General features: G+C 44.8%; 1 protein-coding gene across 8 annotated transcripts in view; it reads right to left on the reverse strand.

Annotated features, from left to right (window-relative positions):
- LOC110491133 (membrane-associated guanylate kinase, WW and PDZ domain-containing protein 1) overlaps positions 1–17,171 on the reverse strand; it is a 204,234-nt gene that overhangs the window by 62,999 nt on the left and 124,064 nt on the right. For 5 of the 8 annotated variants that reach the window (XM_036947461.1, XM_036947463.1, XM_036947462.1 and 2 more), the window contains exons 3-5: positions 10,992–11,111; positions 7,829–8,038; positions 6,634–6,901 (exon numbers count right to left, since the gene is read on the reverse strand). In XM_036947461.1, coding sequence (XP_036803356.1) covers positions 6,634–6,901; positions 7,829–8,038; positions 10,992–11,111 — 598 coding nt within the window. The remainder of the gene's footprint in view (positions 1–6,633; positions 6,902–7,828; positions 8,039–10,991; positions 11,112–17,171) is intronic. The other 3 variants (XM_036947465.1, XM_036947464.1, XM_036947467.1) reach the window with 1 other exon arrangement.

A 17,171-nucleotide genomic window follows, 5' to 3' on the forward strand; every position in this document is an offset into this window, starting at 1 on the left:
GCCTTCGTGTACATATCTACCTCAAATACCTTATTATTATCTATCCTGGTGCCTAGTCACTTTACCCTGCCTTCGTGTACATATCTACCTCAAATACCTTATTATTATCTATCCTGGTGTCTAGTCACTTTACCCTGCCTTCGTGTACATATCTACCTCAAATACCTTATTATTATCTATCCTGGTGTCTAGTCACTTTACCCTGCCTTCGTGTACATATCTACCTCAAATACCTTATTATTATCTATCCTGGTGTCTAGTCACTTTACCCTGCCTTCGTGTACATATCTACCTCAAATACCTTATTATTATCTATCCTGATGTCTAGTCACTTTACCCTGCCTTCGTGTACATATCTACCTCAAATACCTTATTATTATCTATCCTGGTGCCTAGTCACTTTACCCTGCCTTCGTGTACATATCTACCTCAAATACCTTATTATTATCTATCCTGATGTCTAGTCACTTTACCCTGCCTTCGTGTACATATCTACCTCAAATACCTTATTATTATCTATCCTGATGTCTAGTCACTTTACCCTGCCTTCGTGTACATATCTACCTCAAATACCTTATTATTATCTATCCTGATGCCTAGTCACTTTACCCTGCCTTCGTGTACATATCTACCTCAAATACCTTATTATTATCTATCCTGATGCCTAGTCACTTTACCCTGCCTTCGTGCACATATCTACCTCAAATACCTTATTATTATCTATCCTGATGCCTAGTCACTTTACCCTGCCTTCGTGTACATATCTACCTCAAATACCTTATTATTATCTATCCTGATGCCTAGTCACTTTACCCTGCCTTCGTGTACATATCTACCTCAAATACCTTATTATTATCTATCCTGATGTCTAGTCACTTTACCCTGCCTTCGTGTACATATCTACCTCAAATACCTTATTATTATCTATCCTGATGTCTAGTCACTTTACCCTGCCTTCGTGTACATATCTACCTCAAATACCTTATTATTATCTATCCTGATGCCTAGTCACTTTACCCTGCCTTCGTGTACATATCTACCTCAAATACCTTATTATTATCTATCCTGGTGCCTAGTCACTTTACCCTGCCTTCGTGTACATATCTACCTCAAATACCTTATTATTATCTATCCTGATGTCTAGTCACTTTACCCTGCCTTCGTGTACATATCTACCTCAAATACCTTATTATTATCTATCCTGATGTCTAGTCACTTTACCCTGCCTTCATGTACATATCTACCTCAAATACCTTATTATTATCTATCCTGGTGCCTAGTCACTTTACCCTGCCTTCATGTACATATCTACCTCAAATAGGCCCCTCAGGCGCGACGTCCCCCTCAGGCCCATTCTGCTAACTGCGGCCTGCTAGCTATCTATAGCATATTGGACTGTTAGCTGATCCACCGCCCAGTTTCTTGGACCACTATACATATTTTGCCAATTGGACTTGGACCCTCTGCTACTTGGAACCCTACTAATTCCACGACTGGTCTAGCGACGTCACCGCACAAGGAGGCAAAAACAGACTTTTCCCCCATCACAACGTCCCTCTTAAGGCCCTTATGCTAGCTTTGGCCTGCTAACTGTTAGCCCTGGCAAGCTAACTGTCTGAATCGCCGTGTCCCCAGCCAGCCCAACCAATCACTGGACCCATACGCCTCTCCCTAATATCAATATGCCTTGTCCATTACTGTCGTGGTTAGTGATTACTGTCTTATTTCACTGTAAAGCCTCTAGCCCTACTCAATATCCCTTAACCAACCATGTTGTTCCATCTCCCACATATGCAATGACATCACCTGGTTTAAACGTCTCTAGAGACTATATCTCTCTCATCATTACTCAATGCCTAGGTTTATCTCCAATGTACCTAGCTCCAGTCCTACTCCCCAGGTGCTCTCATTTGTTGACTTCTGTAACCACAAATGCCTTGGTTTCGTGCATGTTAACATTAGAAGCCTGCTCCCTATGTTTGCTTTATTCACTGCTTTAGAACATTCTACCAACCCGGATGTCTTAGCCGTGTCTAAATCCTGGTTTAGGAAAACCACCTAAAATCCTGACATTTCCATCCCTAACTATAAAATGTTCCGCCAAGAAGGAACTGCTAAAGGGGGCGGAGTTTCAATCTACTACAGAGATAGCCTGCAGAGTTCTGTCTTAGGTCAGTACCAAAACAATTTGAGCTTCTACTTCTAAAAATTCACCTTTCCAGAAACAAGTCTCTCCCCGTTGCCGCCTGCAATAGACCACCCTCTGCCCCCAGCTGTGCCCTGGACACCATATGTGAATTGATTGCCCCCCATCTATCTTCTGAGCTCGTGCTAATAGGTGACCTAAACTGGAACATGCTTAACACCCCGGCCATCCTACAATCTAAGCTTGATGCCCTCAATCTCACACAAATTATCAATGAACCTACCAGGTACCACCCCAAATCCGTAAACACGGGCACCATGATAAATATCATCCTAACTAACTCGCCCTCCAAATACACCTCTGCAGTTTTCAACCACAATCGCAGCGATCACTGCCTCATTGCCTGCATCCATAATGGGTCTGCAGTCAAACGACCACCCCTCATCACTGTCAAACGCTCCCTAAAACACTTCTGCGAACAGGCCTTTCTAATTGACCTGGCCGGGGTATCCTGGAATGACATTGACCTCATCCTGTCAGTAGAGGATGGCTGGTTATTCTTTAAAGGTGCCTTCCTCACCATCTTAAATAAGCATGCCCCATTCAAAAAAATGAGAACTAGGAATATATATAGCCCTTGACCAGCTTTTTCAAACTGAAATTTGCATCCTGTAGCACAAACTCAAAAAAGTTATGGGACACTGTAAAGTCTATGGAAAATAAGAGCACCCCCTCCCAGCTGCCCACTGCACTGAGGCTAGGAAACACTGTCACTACCGATAAATCCACAATAATTGAGAATTTCAATAAGCATTTTTCCACGACTGGCCATGCTTTCCACCTGGCTACCCCTACGCCGGTCAACAGCCCTGTGCTCCCCACAGCAACTCGCCCAAACCTCCCCCACTTCTCCTTCACCCAAATCCAGATGGCTGATGTTCTGAAAGAGCTGCAAAATATGGACCCCTACAAATCAGCTGGGCAAGACAATCTGGACCCTCTCTTTCTAAAATAATCTAAAGAAATTATTTCAACCCCTATTACTAGCCTGTTCAACCTCTCTTTCGTATTGTCTGAGATTCCCATGGATTGGAAAGCTGCCGTGGTCATCCCCCTCTTCAAAGGGGGAAACACTCTAGATCCAAACTGCTACAGACCTATATCTATTCTACCCTACCTTTCTAAGGTCTTTGAAAGCCAAGTTAACAAACAGATTACTGACCATTTTGAATCTCAATGTACCTTCTCCGCTATGCAATCTGGTTTCAGAGCTGGTCATGGGTGCACCTCAGCCCCGCTCAAGGTCCTAAACGATATCATAATCGCCATCGATAAGAGACATTACTGGGGAGCCGTATTCATCGACCTGGCTAAGGCTTTCGACTCTGTCAATCACAACATTCTTATTGGCCTTGGTCTCTCAAATGATTGCCTCGCCTGGTTCACCAACTACTTCTCCGATAGAGTTCAGTATGTCAAATCGGAGGGCCTGTTGTCCGGACCTCTGGCAGTCTCTATGAGGGTGCCAAAGGGTTCAATTCTCGGGCCGACTCTCTTCTCTGTAAACATCAATGATGTCGCTCTCGCTGCTGGTGATTCTCTGATCCACCTCTACGCAGACGACACCATTCTGTATACCTCTGGCCCTTCGTTGGACACCTTAACTAACCTTCAGATGAGCTTCAATGCCATACAACTCTCCTTCCGTGGCCTCCAACTGCTCTTAAATGCAAGTGAAACTAAATGCATGCTCTTCATCTGATCGCTGACCGCACCTGCCCGCCCATCCAGCATCACTACTCTGGACAGTTCTGACTAAGAATATGTGGACAACTACAAATACCTAAGTGTCTGGTTAGACTGTAAACTCTCCTTTCAGAATCACATTAAACATCTCCAATCCAAAATTAAATCTAGAATCTGCTTCCTATTTCGCAACAAAGCATCCTTCCCTCATGCTGCCAAACATACCCTCGTAAAACTGACCATCCTACCGATCCTTGACTTCGGCGATGTCATTTACAAAATAGCCTCCAACACTCTACTCAACGAATTGGATGCAGTCTATCACAGTGCCATCTGTTTTGTCACCAAAGCCCCATACACTACCCACCACTACGACCTGTATGATCTCGTTGGCTGGCCCTCGCTTCATACTCGTCGCCAAACCCACTGGCTCTAGGTCATCTACAAGTCTCTGCTAGGTAAAGCCCCGCCTTATCTCAGCTCACTGGTCACCATAGCAGCACCCACCCGTAGCACGCGCACCAGCAGGTATATCTCACTGGTCACCCTCAAAGCCAATTCTTCCTTTGGCCGCCTCTTCTTCCAGTTCTCTGCTGTCAATGACTGGAACGAACTGCAAAAATCTCTGAAGCTGGAGACTCTTACCCCCCTCACTAGCTTTAAGCTGAGCACTGCACCTGTACATAGATCATCTGTAAATAGCCCATCCAATCTTCCTCAACCCCATACTGTATTTATTTATTTATCTTCCTCCTTTGCGCCCCAGTATCTCAACTTGCACATTCATCTTCTGCACATCCTACCATTCCAGTGTTTAATTGCTATATTTTAAATACTTCACCACCATGGCCTATTTATTGCCTTACCTCTCTTATCCTACCTCATTTGCACATGCTGTATATAGACTTTTCTACTGTATTATTGATTGTATGTTTGTTTATTCCATGTGTAACTCTGTGTTGTTGTATGTGTCGAACTGCTTTGCTGTATCTTGGCCAGGTCACAGTTGCAAATGAGAACTTTTTCTCAACTAGCCTACCTGGTTAAATAAAGGTTAAATATTTTTTTAAATAAAAAATACCTTAATATTATCTATCCTGATGCCTAGTCACTTTACCCTGCCTTCATGTACATATCTACCTCAAATGCCTCGTAACCTCTGCACATTGATCTGGTACTGGTGCTCCCTGTATATAGCTCCACATTGATCTGGTACTGGTACTCCCTGTATATAGCTCCACATTGATCTAGTACTGGTACTCCCTGTATATAGCTCCACATTGATCTAGTACTGGTACTCCCTGTATATAGCTCCACATTGATCTGGTACTGGTGCTCCCTGTATATAGCTCCACATTGATCTAGTACTGGTACTCCCTGTATATAGCTCCACATTGATCTGGTACTGGTGCTCCCTGTATATAGCTCCACATTGATCTGGTACTGGTGCTCCCTGTATATTGCTCCATTCTTGTGTATTTTATTCCTATTGTGTAACTTACTATTTCATGTCTTATCATTATTTTTTAAATTGCTGACAGGTGTATAAAATCGAGCACACGGCAATGCAATCTCCATAGACAAACACTGGCAGTAGAATGGCTTTACTGAAGAGCCAGTGACTTTCAACTTGGCGCCGTCATAGGATGCCACCTTTCCAACAAGTCAGTTCATCAAATTTCTGCACTGCTAGAGCTTCCCCGGTCAACTGTAAGTGCAGCTATTGTGAAGTGGAAACATCTAGGAGCAACAACGGCTCAGCCACGAAGTGGTAGGCCACACAAGCTCACAGAACGGGACCGCTGAGTGCTGAAGCACGTACAAATCGTCTGTCCTCGGTTGCAACTCTCACTACCGAGTTCCATACTGCCTCTGGAAACAATGTCAGCACAATAACTGTTGTCGGGAACTTCATGAAATGGGTTTCCATGGCTGAACAGCCACACACAAGCCTAAGATCACCACGCGCGATGTCAAGCGTTGGCTAGAGTGGTGTAAAGCTCACCACCATTGGACTCTGGAGCAGTGGAAACATGTACTCTGGAGTGATGAATCATGCTTTACCATCTGGCAGTCCAACGGACGAATCTGCGTTTGGCGGATGCTAGGAGGGCGCTACCTACCTAAATGCATAGAGCCAATCGCAAAGTTTGTTGGAGGAGGAATAATGGTCTGGAGCTATTTTTCATGGTTCGGGCTAGGCCCCTTAGTTCCAGTGAAATCTTAACGCTACAGCATACAATGACATTCTAGACCATCCCTTTGCTGTTTCGGCATGACAATGCCCCCGTGCACAAAGCGAGTTCCATATTGAAATGGTTTGTCAAGATCAGTTTGGAAGAACTTGACTGGCCTTCAGAGCCTTGACCTTAACCCCATCAAACACCTTTCGGATGAATTGGAACGCTGACTGCGAGCCAGGCCTAATCGCCCAACATGAGTACCCGACCTCCCTAACGCTCTTGTGGCTGAATGAAAGCAAGTCCCCGCAGAAATGTTCCAACATCTAGTGGAAATATTTTCCAGAAGAGTGGAGGCTGTTATAGCAGCAAAGGGGGGACCAACTCCATATTACTGCCCATGATTTTGGAATGAGATGTTTGACGAGCAGGTGTCCACATACTTTTGGTCATGTAATGTATATTATACATGCTCTATAAAGTAGACTTCTCCGTTCTCGGTGTAAGCTAAGGTACAGGCCATAGGGATTTAGGATAGGATTTAGGGTATATTATACGTACTCTATAAAGTAGACTTCTCCGTTCTCGGTGTAGGCCATCTCCCAGTTGCCTGGCAGGGGTCCTAGGGGGTCTTCTGGGGAGGCCTGGGGCTGGGCGTGTGTCTGCTGCCCGCTGTCCGAGGTGGATGCGGCCACGTTGTTCAGACCATAGGACGGAGCGTTCTCGCGCGCGGGGTACGGCCGTAGAACACCGCCGCAGCTCTCGTCCTGGTCGCTAGGGTTACCTGTGCACAACAAGGGAGAGGGGAAGAGACTACGAACTAAGGATCCTGGGAAAGTAAGGAGCACGACAACACAGAACAAAACAGAGAGAGGAGGTTTATGTTTCCTGCTGTAACAGGAATGTGGGACTCTAAGGGTGGAATGATAAGACAATTTATGCTAAGAGTACTGTGTGCAATATAGGACTACTAAAACCAACAGCAACAAAAATATATAGTATGGTTCACGACTGCTAAACATTTTTCCTTTCTTAACTTTCTCTCCCTCCCTCTGTAAACCCCCTGCCTGCTAGTCCAAAAGGAATGGGGCCCAATGACTATAATGAACATGCAGTCAGCCTCTATTTCTCTTAAACCCCCCTCTATCTTGCCCTCCCTGACTTCATCCTCCCTCTCTCACTTCCGTGAGCCTTTCAGGGGTGATCAAACGCTAATTCACCACTCTGACAGACTGGCAGGACACACAGAGTGAGCATAGAAGGAGAAAAAAAAACTCCATCTAGGAACTGACTGACTGTCTCACAAACTCTCCAGTCCGGGCTAACACATTAACACAAGTGATATTTCAAACTCAGTCAGACATTATGCCTAAAAAACTATTCACAAAGTGTTGTTGAGAGAGAGAAAGAGAGGAAGAGTGAGAGAGAGAGGAAGAGAGTGAGAGAGTGAGAGAGAGAGAGAAAGATGGTGCGAGAGAGAGAGAAAACAAGAGAGAAAGATGGAGGGAGCGAGAGAGTGAACAAGAGAAAGAGAGAAAGCGAGAGAGAGAGACACCCAGCAACACAGGGCAGAAGAGTGGAGAGCACAAACGCAGATACACACTCTCCCTCACACATGCTTTCAAACATGTGCGTAGAAATGAGCACACACACAACTCACCCACACCCCAAACACACACATCCCCCATTGAACAGCCGCCTGGTTTGGTAGTGGTAGTCTATGTGTAATTGTCTGACGGCATGTAAAATGACATACCTGTAAAACTGTTGTTCATTTCTGTGGCCTGGTCGTCATCCTCGTAGTCAGCAGGTACTACTTGGGCGTTTTGCATGTCATTGTAGGACTTGGTGCGCTTGGGAGTGGACTGCTGGGAGCCTGGAGGGCCGTTGAGGAGCACAGCATCACTGAGATTCACTGTCCCAACCACGGGCTGCCTCGGCGGCTTAGGCGTCCCATAATAGTTACCTAGGCAACAACAGGGACATTAGCATGCCTGAGAAAGAGATGGAGGGAGAGGGAGAGAGAGAGGGAGAAACTAGGGAGGGGGAGATAGGAAGTGGTAGGGAGATGGAGAGAGGAACGGGGAGGGGGAGATAGGAAGTGGTAGGGGGAGGGAGGGAGGGAGGGAGGGAGGGAGGGAGGGAGGGAGGGAGGGAGGGAGGGAGGGAGGGAGGGGTGAGACAGAGAGAAGGGGATGAGAGAGGGAGGGGGAGGGAGAGAGGGAGGGGAGGGAGAAGGAGAGAGGAAGGGAGAGAGAGAGCACCGGCCTCTCCCTACTAGAATCTGAAGTCAAATGTTTACTGTTTGCTGATGATCTGGTGCTTCTGTCCCCAACCAAGTAGGGCCTACAGCAGCACCTAGATCTTCTGCACAGATTCTGACAGACCTGGGCCCTGACAGTACATCTCAGTAAGACAAATTATGATGGTGTTACAAAAAAGGTCCAGTTGCCAAGACCACAAATACAAATTCCATCTAAACACCGTTGCCCTAGAGCACAAAAAATTTACACACAAAAAATTTAACATCAGCGCGACAGGTAACTTCCACAAAGTTGTGAACGATCTGAGAGACAAGGCAAGTAAGGCCTATGCCATCAAAAGTAACATAACATTCAAGTATTTTTAATCAGTTATAGAACCCATTGCCCTTTATGGTTGTGAGGTCTGGGGTCCGCTCACCAACCAAGAATTCACAAAATGTGACAAACACCAAATTGAACCTCTGCATGCAGAATTCTGCACAAATATCCTCTGTCTACAACGTAAAACAGCAAATCATGCATGCAGAGCAGAAATAGGCCGATGATCAAAATCCAGAAAAAAAACATTAAATTCTACAACCACCTAAAAGGAAGCGATTCCCAAACCTTCCATAACAAAGCCATCCCCTACACCTACAGAGACAAGAATATCACTGCACCCGCAATAACATCTGCTAAATATGTGTATGTGACCAATAAAATTTGATATGAACCTGGAGAAGAGTCCCCTAAGCAAGCTGGTCCTGGGGCTCTGTTCACAAACACAAACAGACCCCACCGGATCACAGGACAGCACAATTAGACCCAAACAAATCATGAGAAAACAAAAAGAGAATTACACATTGGAAAAAAACTGAGCAGACTAGAATGCTAAACAGAGAGTCCTTAGTGGCATAATACCTGATCACTGTAACTGACCCAAAATGAAGGAATGCTTCACTATGTACAGACTCAGTAAGCATAGCCTTACTATTGAGAAAAGTAGGCAGACCTGGCTCTCAAGAGAAGACAGGCTATGTGCACACTGCCCACAAAATGAGGTGGAAACTGAGCTGCACTTCCTAACCTCCTGCCAAATGTATGACCATTTCAGAGATACACATTTCCCTCAGATTGCACAGATGCACAAAGAATTAGAAAACAAATCCAATTTTGATAAACATATCCCATATCTACTGGGTGAAATCACAGCATCAAGATTTGTGACCTGTTTCCACACGAAAAGGGCAACCAGTGAAGACCAAACACCATTATAAATACAACCTAGATTTATTTTCCCTTTTGTAACAATTTGCTCATCGTTACAACACTGTATATGGACATAATGACATTTACTGTTGTTTATTTCACTTTTGTTTATTATCTATTTCACTTGCTTTGGCAATGTAAATATATGTTTCCCATGCCAATAAAGCCCCTTAAATTGAATTGAAATTGAGAGGGGGGGGTGAGAGAAGGAGGGGGAGGGAGCGGGAGATAGAACACAGAGAGATAGAGGACAGAGAGATAGAGGACAGAGAGATAGAGGACAGAGAGGTAGAGAACAGAGAGATAGATCCAGAAAGATAGCGGGGAGGGGATCTATAAAATCTCAATGCAGTGGAAAGAGAGACAATGGCAGAGCACAAAGAGTCCTGAAATGGTGGAAATAAGCAGCTGCAGGAAAAGCAGGCTTTTTTCCCTAGTCAGTGTTGTTATGGACTGAGAGGGAGCTGGGAGCATACAAACATAATACAACGGGCCGGCTCAGAGAACTTTACCTTGTTAAAGTATACATTCAAATGGCTGGCTTATCACTGGTCAGTACCAGATCTGTTGCTTAAGTTACTTCCTGTAAAACCCATTGATAAGCAAATACCATCCACAATGCAATGCAAGAGATAGTGACACATGCTCAAAACCACATTCTAAATGTATGTCATTATCTACAACTGATGAACTGTAAATCCCGATCTTTAAAAATCATCTTGAAAATAGATTTGAAAAGTCTCGCCACAATTTTTGGAAAGAAAAAATGTTGGGCATGAGAATTGGACTCATATCTCAATGCAACTGCATGTCATTGAGACCTACTGTACGTAGGTCTGCCTCACATTTGTATTGGGAAGGCATCCGGCTCCTGTGGACAGGTATTTGACACTGTCTGCGGGGGAGGGTGAAAGGAGCCAAACACACAATAGTACAGGTGGCAAGGAGATTAACACTACACACACACACACACACACACACACACACACACACACACACACACACACACACACACACACACACACACACACACAGATGTCAGGACAGAAGTCTTCTGTCAGGACAGAAGACGTATCACTGTGGTACACTGTCCTAATCTAGGTAAGGATAACCTTGTGATCTGTTTGTATGTGTATGTTTTGTATTGTATAATTTTTTATAAATTATAATAATCAAAATAAATATTATCAGGTCAGAAATCCTAAATACAACCTTACAAAAAAGAGAAAGATTGTCTTCTGCACTCCTACAGTACCATAGCATCATCATCATCCTCCTCACCAGCATCACTAAAACCAACACCACCAGCATCATCCTCATCAACAGCATCACTAAAACCAACACCACCAGCATCATCCTCATCACCAGCATCACTAAAACCAACACCCCCAGCATCATCATCCTCACCTTCAAACGTTCCTATTTCCAGTAGTGTTCCACTCTGCTCAAGGTTCAAGAAGTCCTCCACAGACAGGAAGTTGTAATCAACCCCGGGGACCTCCCCGTCTCGAGGGGGGCGTGTCGTACCTGGAGAGAGAGGAAACCAAGGTTATTATCAGCATTACTACCAACCACTCTGACCGAAGACAAGGGAGAAGTTTTCGAGGTGCTTCTCAGTGGCAGTTACATTTGCCAAAACCTACTCAACCTACTAATTAACAAAAACAAACATTAGGGCCTCTCTGTGGGCGGAAACAAAGATTGAGGAGGAGGAAGTAGCCGGTAATCTACATTATAATCAGTATTCACACACAGCTAGCTATGTAGCTAGCGTTCACACACAGCTAGCTATGTAGCTAGCTAGTATTCACCCACAGCTAGTTATGTAGCTAGCTAGTATTCACACACAGCTAGCTATGTAGCTAGCTAGTAGTCACACACAGCTAGCTATGTAGCTAGCTAGTATTCACACACAGCTAGCTATGTAGCTTGCTAGTATTCACACACAGCTAGCTATGTAGCTAGCTAGTATTCACACACAGCTAGCTATGAGCTAGCTAGTATTCACACACAGCTAGCTATGTAGCTAGCTAGTAGTCACACACAGCTAGCTATGTAGCTAGCTAGTATTCACACACAGCTAGCTATGTAGCTTGCTAGTATTCACACACAGCTAGCTATGTAGCTAGCTAGTATTGACACACAGCTAGCTATGAGCTAGCTAGTATTCACACACAGCTAGCTATGAACTAGCTAGTACTCACACAAAGCTAGCTATGTAGCTAGCTAGCATACACACAGCTAGCCATGTAGCTAGTTACTATACACACACAGCTAGCCATGTAGCTAGTTCCTATACACACAAAGCTAGCTATGTAGCTAGCTAGTATACACATATAGCTAGCTAGTATTTGTAAGCAAAAAGCATATAACACCGGATCCGAAAGTTCAAACGTCATCGCTACATAGAGTCAAAAAGAGTGCCTTGGCCCCTCTTGCTTGGTTAGCTACTCTGGTTCCCCAGGACCCTAGTGGATTTACACTACACAAGGGGGACTTCCTCTCTGGGTGGAACACAATGACGATGTGGACAAAAGTGTGCGCTGCCCCCCCAAAAGCATACTCTGCCCTTGCACATGCCTGCACATCGATCGACAGTGTGAAGCTTGTAGCCACCATAAGGCCTGAGGGAGGACAAGACGGAGGAACAGGTCCACACAAACTGGAGGTGTGGGAGCTGAAAGTGACAGGGTGCAATTTCGGTCACTGCTCTCTTTGAGGCTGCAGTGAACAGAGAAGGTGGACTTGGACATGATGTGAGGAGACAGGACAGTAAGAAAGTCTCACACACCCCTACCTCACTCTGCCAGTGGTGGCAAACCACAGGCTTTAAAACATCAGGCTTTAAACGCAACGCCAGAGATGAATGAGTCACACACCCCCCTTTTCTTCCTAATCTGTTTATTATTTTTCCAATGAGAAAAGCCAGAGATATAGACATTAACATGACTCAGAGGAACTGACACTATTGCTTGGCTATTTATTTTCCTTTCTGGCACTGTGATCATACACTATGGCTTAAAAGACCCCCTGTGGTCGTTTTCATTAAAAAACATTTGTCTTTATGGTCTAACTGAACCACATATTTGTCTCCAAAGTCCATCTGTAGTATAAAGGCCTACCTGCATCACCATGAAGAACATTGGGACTTTCTAACTATGACTGTAATGGGAACTGATTTGAGTCATTCCTCTCCTGCATTTACTGTAACTAAGTACTGACCTTTGACCTGTTTAACTGCCACTATCAAACGTCTGTCAGTGTTGAATGTTACCGTTAAAGTTTGAGGCCAGACTGAGCCGAGGGAACGCTGATAATGGATCTTTGATGCTGTGTGATTCTGTGTCTTACTTTCAGCCTCTCAGCCTGGAGTTTACAGAACATGTGGTACTGTCGGATTAGAATATAAAGGGCCTGTCTCCAAGAGGCCCGCAAGCCCGCTTGATCCAGTAGATCACGCAAAGCTCCTGCAACATCTGTCTGACACTGAACTCTGTCCAAGGTTTCTAGCCTGGTTCCACAGCTACAGCAGGGGAAGAAGACATAGGGTGATGGTTTCTAGCCTGGTTCCACAACTACACCAGGGGAAGAAGACAGAGGGTGATGGTTTCTAGCCTGGTTCCACAGCTACACCAGGGGAAGAAGACAGAGGGTGATGGTTACTAGCCTGGTACCCCAGCCACACCAGGGGAAGAACACAGAGGGTGATGGTTTCTAGCCTGGTTCCACAGCTACACCAGGGGAAGAAGACAGAGGGTGATGGTTTCTAGCCTGGTTCCACAGCTACACCAGGGGAAGAAGACAGAGGGTGATGGTTACTAGCCTGGTACCACAGCTACACCAGGGGAAGAAGACAGAGGGTGATGGTTTCTAGCGTGGTTCCACAGCTACACCAGGGGAAGAAGACAGAGGGTGATGGTTTCTAGCCTGGTTCCACAGCTACACCAGGGGAAGAAGACAGAGGGTGATGGTTACTAGCCTGGTACCCCAGCTACACCAGGGGAAGAAGACAGAGGGTGATGGTTTCTAGCCTGGTTCCACAGCTACACCAGGGGAAGAAGACAGAGGGTGATGGTTACTAGCCAGGTATCCCAGTTACACCAGGGGATGAAGACAGAGGGTGATGGCAAATGGCACATTGAGTCCTTGGTCAGAGGTCACCTCTAGTGTGCCACAAGGTGGGGTTGTTTCACCATATCTGTTTCTCCTTCACATGTCCACCCGAAAAGTTGTCTTTAGTGACACACTGGACAGGCTGTCCCGAGCCATACCTTTAACCAGTAACCAAGAGGACAGCTGGAGGCGAAGCAGCTGGAAGAGTGGGTCACATCCAACAACATGCTCCTGAATGGGAAAGAGTCTGGAAATGTGGATATGCTTTTCTAGAGATCATCCACAACCTGCACCACTAATCATAGGAGGTCAGGAAGTGCCAGTGGTAAAAACAACTAAGTATCTTGGTTTTCATCTAGACTCTAACCTCAGTGGTGACATACATGTGGAGCAGTCAGTGAGGAAGGCCTCAAAACACCTGCACTTTGACTGTTCTTGCCAGGATTGACCTACCCACTGAAGATCTGGTCACAGTATACACTACACTGGTCAGGTCTGGTCTGGAATACAGTAGAGTCCTGTTAGTTGGATACAATAAAAAGCAACTAGGCAGGGTGCAGAGGAGGGCCTTGAGGATCATCTCCAGAGGTGGAACAGTCCAACCACAGCTCCTGTCACTGCAGAGCAGGGTAGAGCTGGCAGCAGTGTACCTGGTGAAGGACATGCACACTCTTGACCATTCACTGAATGACCTGCTCCCTCCAAAAAGAGGTAACTGCACCACCAGGCTCCTGAGAAACAGCCATGAACTGTCCTGTATAACTGCCCTGTATAACTGTCCTGTATAAATGTCCTGTATAACTGTCCTGTATAACTGTCCTGTATAACTGTCCTGTATAACTGTCCTGTATAACTGTCCTGTATAACTGTCCTGTATAACTGCCCTGTATAACTGCCCTGTATAACTGTCCTGTATAACTGTCCTGTATAACTGCCCTGTATAACTGTCCTGTATAACTGCCCTGTATAACTGTCCTGTATAACTGCCCTGTATAACTGTCCTGTATAACTGTCCTGTATAACTGTCCTGTATAACTGTCCTGTATAACTGCCCTGTATAACTGTCCTGTATAACTGCCCTGTATAACTGTCCTGTATAACTGTCCTGTATAACTGTCCTGTATAACTGTCCTGTATAACTGTCCTGTATAACTGTCCTGTATAACTGCCCTGTATAACTGTCCTGTATAACTGCCCTGTATAAATGTCCTGTATAACTGCCCTGTATAAATGTCCTGTATAACTGCCCTGTATAAATGTCCTGTATAACTGCCCTGTATAAATGTCCTGTATAACTGCCCTGTATAAATGTCCTGTATAACTGCCCTGTATAACTGTCCTGTATAACTGCCCTGTATAACTGTCCTGTATAACTGTCCTGTATAACTGTCCTGTATAACTGTCCTGTATAAATGTCCTGTATAACTGCCCTGTATAACTGTCCTGTATAACTGCCCTGTATAACTGCCCTGTATAACTGTCCTGTATAAATGTCCTGTATAAATGTCCTGTATAACTGCCCTGTATAACTGCCCTGTATAACTGTCCTGTATAACTGTCCTGTATAACTGTCCTGTATAACAGTCCTGTATAACTGTCCTGTATAACTGTCCTGTATAACTGCCCTGTATAACTGCCCTGTATAAATGTCCTGTATAACTGCCCTGTATAACTGTCCTGTATAACTGCCCTGTATAAATGTCCTGTATAACTGTCCTGTATAACTGCCCTGTATAACTGCCCTGTATAACTGCCCTGTATAACTGTCCCGTATAACTGTCCCGTATAACTGCCCCGTATAACTGTCCCGTATAACTGCCCTGTATAACTGTCCTGTATAACTGTCCTGTATAACTGCCCTGTATAACTGCCCTGTATAACTGCCCCGTATAACTGTCCCGTATAACTGTCCCGTATAACTGCCCCGTATAACTGTCCCGTATAACTGCCCTGTATAACTGTCCTGTATAACTGCCCTGTATAACTGTCCTGTATAACTGTCCTGTATAACTGCCCTGTATAACTGTCCTGTATAACTGTCCTGTATAACTGTCCTGTATAACTGTCCTGTATAACTGCCCTGTATAACTGCCCTGTATAACTGTCCTGTATAACTGTCCTGTATAACTGTCCTGTATAACTGCCCTGTATAACTGTCCTGTATAACTGCCCTGTATAACTGCCCTGTATAACTGTCCTGTATAACTGTCCTGTATAACTGTCCTGTATAACTGCCCTGTATAACTGTCCTGTATAACTGCCCTGTATAACTGCCCTGTATAACTGTCCCGTATAACTGTCCCGTATAACTGCCCCGTATAACTGTCCCGTATAACTGCCCTGTATAACTGTCCTGTATAACTGCCCTCTATAACTGTCCTGTATAACTGCCCTGTATAACTGTCCTGTATAACTGCCCTGTATAACTGTCCTGTATAACTGCCCTGTATAACTGCCCTGTATAACTGCCCTGTATAACTGTCCTGTATAACTGTCCTGTATAACTGTCCTGTATAACTGCCCTGTATAACTGTCCTGTATAACTGTCCTGTATAACTGTCCTGTATAACTGCCCGTACGAACCGTCTGTGAAACGCCACTCTACCCACTGCTATCAGACTGTCTAATAACTCTAGCTCTTAAATGGTTTTTCCAAAAATTATCTTTTTTACAATCACATTTTAACATTTCAATTTCCATCATGAAAATGTCCTGTAATGATTCAAGTGTTCTGTATTCTATTCATGTCATGTAGTATGTGTTATGGATTTTAAATGAGTGTTTTGCAATTATTAATCATGTAAATTCTGCATTTTTCAGTTTCATCTGTACGCAAGAATAATTCAACTCAAATTAGACATTTTCTCTGCCTCTGTGCAGGAGGCGTCTCCCTGAAAATCCCCGTCGTTACACATAATGGTCTAACAAAAATACAACAAATGTGTGGGCTATTCAGAGGAGATGACTTTCTACTTCATCTGGTCAATTCATTTTACCCTTCCGGCCTGCACCTTTAAAGTTAGCAGCCTTCTCAATGTCAATCATCTGGCCATATTTCCGGTTAACAGGTTGGCTAATGTCAAAATGTTATCAACTATGATATGCTAGCTAACCAGAGCCAGTCTCCTGGTTAATGATTAGTGAACTGGAGTTCTCTCTATCTGAGAGTTGTTTTGTACAAAAGAGCCCAACGGATCATTACAACGACAGGGAGCTCTCTCTCTCTCACACGCACGCAGCACGCACACACACACACACACACAAAGCCTCAGTATAATTACAGTGAAAGGGAGTTGTCAGAAGACAACAGAGACAGGGGTCATTGTGTTCCTCTCTTTACAGAGGCAGAGCCATCACACACCTGGCAGATGGCTGACGGAAATCCTAACTCATCTGTACGACAGTACGACAGTCACGACACACTCTCACACACAGTCAGGGAGGCAGGCACGCACACACAGCTTGGTAAGAGTT

This window comes from Oncorhynchus mykiss, chromosome 16 (assembly GCF_013265735.2).
Source record: "Oncorhynchus mykiss isolate Arlee chromosome 16, USDA_OmykA_1.1, whole genome shotgun sequence".
In the NCBI taxonomy this organism is placed as follows: domain Eukaryota; kingdom Metazoa; phylum Chordata; class Actinopteri; order Salmoniformes; family Salmonidae; genus Oncorhynchus; species Oncorhynchus mykiss.